This window comes from Schistocerca nitens, chromosome 1 (genome assembly GCF_023898315.1).
Source record: "Schistocerca nitens isolate TAMUIC-IGC-003100 chromosome 1, iqSchNite1.1, whole genome shotgun sequence".
Taxonomy (NCBI): Eukaryota; Metazoa; Arthropoda; class Insecta; order Orthoptera; family Acrididae; genus Schistocerca; species Schistocerca nitens.
Genome location: NC_064614.1, coordinates 1,201,598,271 through 1,201,604,270, shown reverse-complemented (window position 1 = coordinate 1,201,604,270; position 6,000 = coordinate 1,201,598,271). Strand labels below are relative to the sequence as shown.

General features: G+C 37.4%; 1 protein-coding gene across 1 annotated transcript in view; it reads right to left on the bottom strand.

Annotated features, from left to right (window-relative positions):
• Positions 1-1,990: 1,990 nt before the first annotated feature.
• The window catches only part of LOC126233459 (uncharacterized), a 52,464-nt gene continuing 48,454 nt past the window's right edge, over positions 1,991-6,000 (bottom strand). Inside the window, exons 3-6 of the mRNA XM_049942866.1 lie at positions 3,201-3,320; positions 2,962-3,122; positions 2,548-2,822; positions 1,991-2,452 (exon numbers count right to left, since the gene is read on the bottom strand). Coding sequence (XP_049798823.1) covers positions 1,991-2,452; positions 2,548-2,822; positions 2,962-3,122; positions 3,201-3,320 — 1,018 coding nt within the window. The remainder of the gene's footprint in view (positions 2,453-2,547; positions 2,823-2,961; positions 3,123-3,200; positions 3,321-6,000) is intronic.

Genomic DNA, 6,000 nt, shown 5'->3' with positions numbered 1-6,000 from the left:
AACCAAACTCCACGCCGTCATGACGTCACACACGACAACACCCTTACGTCATGGGTCAAAGCTGACGCGTGGGATCGGACGCTTCTGTCGACCCAAATTTACAACACAACATACAGACCTAGAAGGAACAAAAAATAAAAAAAGACAGTACATAAATATATATTCTGTTAAGAGCAAGAGAATATCTAGGTTTACATAAAAACAAATGAATCCAATTAGTCTGAAAACAGAAGTAAAGTCCAAACATATATTCAATAAGGCTGTGTGAATGCAGTACAGGCACTTGGAAAGGATAAGAACTCCAGATACATCTGTCTGTACTTTGTGCAGACATCAAGGTTCAAACACTAATAATAATAATAATAAACAACATAACCTTGGCAATTATTAACTCTAATGTAATATGGATCAGGCATAGAATATTTAATGTCCCTTAAACAGCACAGTTTTTGTGTATAAACTCCTCACGCAACCTTTCTGGAATGTTTCTGTCACAGTCTTTCCAAAATGGTGATTTTTATTTTAAAATACTCAAATAAAATTGATTTAATTAGAGCATTTCTGTGATTTTCTGTGGGCCCGAAGTCCATAATATGTTCGTTGATGGATTGAAAAACACTACAATCAACATCTGCCATAGCACATGAAACAAGAACAAGCATAACATTTTTCTTTTGCAACATTCCCTTCACCTGTTGCAACCGATAAGCTTGCTCTGCTGCTTTGCAAATTTTAATAACGTCAGCATAAGGCATAACTAGACCTCCCACATTCTTTCTTCTGATTAGTCCAATGTCACTGTCCACTGCCCCACACAAGAAATTTGCACATTCTACACAATGTACTGACTTAGTCAATTTACGCACAATGAATCCTGCTATGTATGGAACAACATTCTGTACATAATTTGACAGCTGTTCAAATGAGACAGCAGGAATGCTGTATGAGTGATCATGAGAGACTGATGCAACATCTAGGCCCAACTTCTCTGAATTACGATTGATAACTGATGTAAATGGGTTAGTTTGCATCACATCCAGTCCAGCAGATACACTGAGAATGGAACAATCTGCAGTATCCAAAGTAGATCCAAATTCTGACCCTCTTACCTGCTGATGGATAAGCAATCATTTGTAGGCTGCTTTGAATTGAGCTGCTGTAGGATTGTTGCTATCACCACCATATCCTCTGATTGAGCTGAAAAATGTCTCTATGTGGTCCTGTAGCAATTTATAAGTAAGCAAGAAATTTAGTTTTGGTTGAGAGCTGTCTATGAGGGAAACATATAATTTTCTTAGGCTCTGTATACATTCAAGAAAGCCAAGGAAACCAGTCTTTCTGTTAGTATACAAAATAGATGGCCCATTAGCCAAGTCTCAGCTCCTGAATATATTTTTCCACTTCATCAAGAAATGGTAAAATATGGCCAGCTGTCTGCATTGACAGATGTGATTTACACCCTTTGGACAGGAGATTCCTACTATTGAAACAATCAAAAAGGTTGTTCATTGTCCTTATAAATTTAACTGTATGTTCACAGCCTTTAAAGTCAGCTAGTTGCAAATCTCTGTCAAGGAATTCTAGAGCATTAGCTATACTACCACTAAATTATTGCACAGCAATCCTTACATTCATTTTATGACGATACCACTCAACGTGTTTTGTTCTTACTTTTGCAGCAGCCAGAAGTTTCTCCACTTTTTGCAGCTCATATAATTTTAATACATAATCCCATTTTATTGGATTTCTGTTTCCATCAAAAATGACAGATTTACCAGCTAATGTATTGCGTATTCACTTGAACATGCGACATGGATCAAGGAATATGCAATCATCATCCTTACATAGAGGGTGTTTAAGGAAAGATTTCATTCTGCATGTTGAAAGACAGGCCCCTAGCTTGTCTACCATTGCAGTGTTTATGTGAGCACCATCAAAAGTAACAGAAATTACTTCTACTCCAGCGTCATATGTAAATTTCAATGCCTCCTTAAGTAGGAGGAATTTTCCATGAACCATTAACAGCAGTCAACATGAATGTTAATGCCTCATTTGCAACAGGCAGATTGTCATTGTCAAGATCTGTACCATAATCTATGTAACCAATAAACTTATTTCCACAAAATTCAACATGCTTCCTTATGGCAATCTCATCAAATGACATGGCACAAAGCAATTTCTTACCTTTGCTAATGAGTTCCTGACTCTTTATTCTAAGCGCTATTGCTGCTTCTTTACTGAAACCAGGATCCCCATCAACAACACTGTACCATTTTCTTAATGTTCGTGGATGTGGCAGTGACGTTTTAAAATTTTTCCTTACATAGCTATATGCCTTGCTACTGTAAAAATTTAGTGTTAGAGCAAAGGTCCGAAGAGCTGCTGGATACATATTTGCTTCTTTACCTTTACTGACACATTGGAGCAACTCCGAAGTACCAGGTGGCAGCATCTGATAGCAAAAAGCCACAATCATTTAAGCATAAGTATTCCAACCTGCAATCAGTCATACATTTTAAAAATGGCAGGCATTGTAAATATACATGCCTTTAGTAAATTAGCCAGGGATTCATTTATAACACGATTATTCTCAAGATTATTTATCAGAGATTTCAAAGACAAGACTTTCTTCTTCATCCCATGAGATGACCGCCGCAAGTTCTTTAACTTTCTGGCTTTGACGCTAATCTGCCGTCTTGCCACATCTATCACTTTTTCTGCTATGCCAGGAGTACACAAATCGCTATTCGAAAAGTCCCCAATATACCTGAACTTTTGTTTTTCTGGGTGTTCGTTTCCATATCGCATAACGTCGCTGTAAACTAAACAAAAATGCATGTTTTGAGGTATAATTTGTGGGCAAAGCATGTCCGAAATGGCACTTAATGTAACGTGCTACAGTTCTATTCTAATACAATATTTTACTAACAGTTGTTACATTCTAACAACATTCAGACTTACACGCATTGGAAGCACAGATTTCAGAAGACGAGGCGTCATCTAACGAACGCCTTCTAGTGTGAGATTTACGGAGATTAGGCCTCTTCGATTTCATATGCTCCGTAAAATTGAAAAGTGTCAGGATAGCATCACTACTTAGCCAATTCCCTCCAGTCTTAGCCCTATAAAAACCATCAGGTTTAAAAATGACAGACATTGTAAATACAATTTATAAATGTACATTGTAAATAATAACTAACCTATCAAAACAATTCTCCTCGAAGTGCTTCGAGCAAAGGCGCGTATGTGCAGATGGCTTAAAGTTTTTCCGCTTCCGGGCCTGTATCCAAAGCTGCCTTCGGTTTTCATCCTTAGGCAACCTATGAGTAGGAACGAGAAACAGTTATACTTACTTCTGTAACCGAATTATCACAGATACTTTCCAAAATGTAGTAGCGTCAGACTTTACTGGCACCACTTTCAACACTTTAATTTACGTGATACTCTATTTCAAGTGTAAAAAACATATAAAAGTCACTTCAGCAGATTTCAATAAACGCATCTGCACTATCATAGAAACACTTACACGTGAAATGTAATGCCATTTCCCCCGACAAAACGCTGAGTACAGCCATAAGCGCAACACGAAACACCAAGCGAGGTGGCGCAGTGGTTAGCACACTGGACTCGCATTCGGGAGGACGACGGTTCAATCCCGTCTCCGGCCATCCTGATTTAGGTTTTCCGTGATTTCCCTAGATCGTTTCAGGCAAATGCAGGGATGGTTCCTTTGAAAGGGCACGGCCGATTTCCTTCCCAATCCTTCCCTAACCCGAGCTTGCGCTCCGTCTCTAATGACCTCGTTGTCGACGGGACGTTAAACACTAACCACCACCACCAACACGAAACAACCATGTTTTGCCAACATTCACGTGACTTCAGCCCAGAGATGTTGGAGCCACGAAAATGACGTCAGGGTCAGTCTATTATGTTTATGGTCGAAGGTGCAGACACAGCAGTAGGTGTGAGTAGCGATCGCTACAGTATCATCGCTGTGTAGTGCTATTAAATATCTTCCAATCCATATGTGGCATACAGCAAACCAGTGCTTAACAGTATTGGTTAAAAACTGTCTTGGTTGCTATTTTAGTTTTTTATTTTTCAACGACGCGTTTTTAAGCGTAATAATTTTACTTGTATTTTATTTAAAAAAAAAGTTTTCTTCCTAGAAGCTCTAGCTCCGAATGACGCAGTATTGAGTGTTATATGGATGGCCTCTTTATCTGAAATTATGGTCCTGTGTTTTTAATGTTCTGGTTCTAGTGGTATATGATACGAAAAATCTGTTTATCTACTGCATCTGTGTGTTGTATTATACACCTTGTTTTTTTCATTTTAAGTTTACCACCTTCATTTATATTTTACTTTGTCAAAATTGTAGGATAAGTTATTGCACAGGTGTTGCCTCTAGTAATTCCATCTTATCAATGTTTTATGTGCATTACATTTATAAAGTTTTAGTGGGTATGTATATCCAGTTTACGATCTCTCATTCTTATCACTGCTGCATCGCAGCGCCACTTATTGAAGTGATTCTGTATTAAGCTCCAGTACTAGCACACAACGCTGTGGTGCATTATGCTTACTACCTGAACCCCCATCTAACTCTGTTACTCGCTCCTGTGAACGGGAAAGCGTTATGCAGATCTTGGTGCCTCTCGTGTCCATCTAGAAAAGGTAATGATTTTACTATTTTATATTTCTAGTTTTTACTGAGTTTAACGAAGGCGATGTTGGCCTGATATATTTGATAATGCCCTTTGGCTACACTGACTAAAGGATTCTTCTAAGAAATACCAAATTACGGTATTTGCGCTTTCAATAGTTGATCTGTTTATACATGCTTATAGGTTATCCAAGTCTGCACAACGCGATCGCGATTCTTAAATAGATGTATTTGTTCTCTGTTTTCTATGTAGATAACCTGAAGATGCCTAAATAAGGCGAAACGGGTCGTTGAAAGATAAAAGACTAAAATTGCAACCAAGACTATTTTTAACCAGTACTATTAAATATCTGTCTTACAGATAAAATGATATTACAAAAGAATTGTTTTTATGTGTCAGTGACTAATTTCGAAGATATTTGTTTTACTCTGTATAAAACTGGAAACTTGACATATCTAGTATCACTGTAACATATGATCTATGGACTAAAAGTTAAACTAAATTGACCAGTGTTGGCGCCAACGTTGTCATCAATGTGTGGACGAAGAGCCAAGTAGCGTTTCCATTTGCCGAAGTTGGAAAAGCTACTTATGCGACTTTGAAGATCGCTAAAAGTCACGCTTTTCGCAGCGAGGATCTTCACGTGAAATTAGCCTCTCCCTGTATGAGAGTAGGAGCCCACAAATGTTGAGAATAGGTGTCTGGTAGACATCCAATATGCTAATAGGGGGCTATCTGCTGAGGAAGAAAATCATTTTCGAATGTAAGAAACAGGAATCTAATACAGGTAATTAGAGGCAGCACCGATTCGCATTAAAGTTACAAGAAACTTTGCGATATCGGGCAGCTGAAAACACTATTATCACTGCAATACACATATTGCATTCCGAAGATCGCCATTTCTAAAATGTCATTTTAAGTCGATTTAAGTGTTTGGAAACTATCTACAATTCCCCATAGGTACATCGGAAGGTAATGTATTGCCTAAGCAATTCTGTTTTGTTTTTATTTTTAGAATTACTCAAGATACTAGTAGATTGCAGCTGCTGTAAATATTCTTGAGTAGTATGCTCATTAATTTTGTAATCAACCTTGGTACTACTGTAAACAACAGTCATTATTCAGTGATTGCAATAATTTGAATATTGTTATATTTTTATAGGATTTTAATTAGGCTCAAGAATAGTTTCAAATCTCTAAAAGCACAAATCAGTTTTATATTTTCACTTCAGTTTTTAAACTCAGTGACTGAAGCAAAAAATGATCTTCATTATACAGAAATAAAAAAATACCTTTACAATATTGACTCTTTACAGTAATATGAACCTTACCA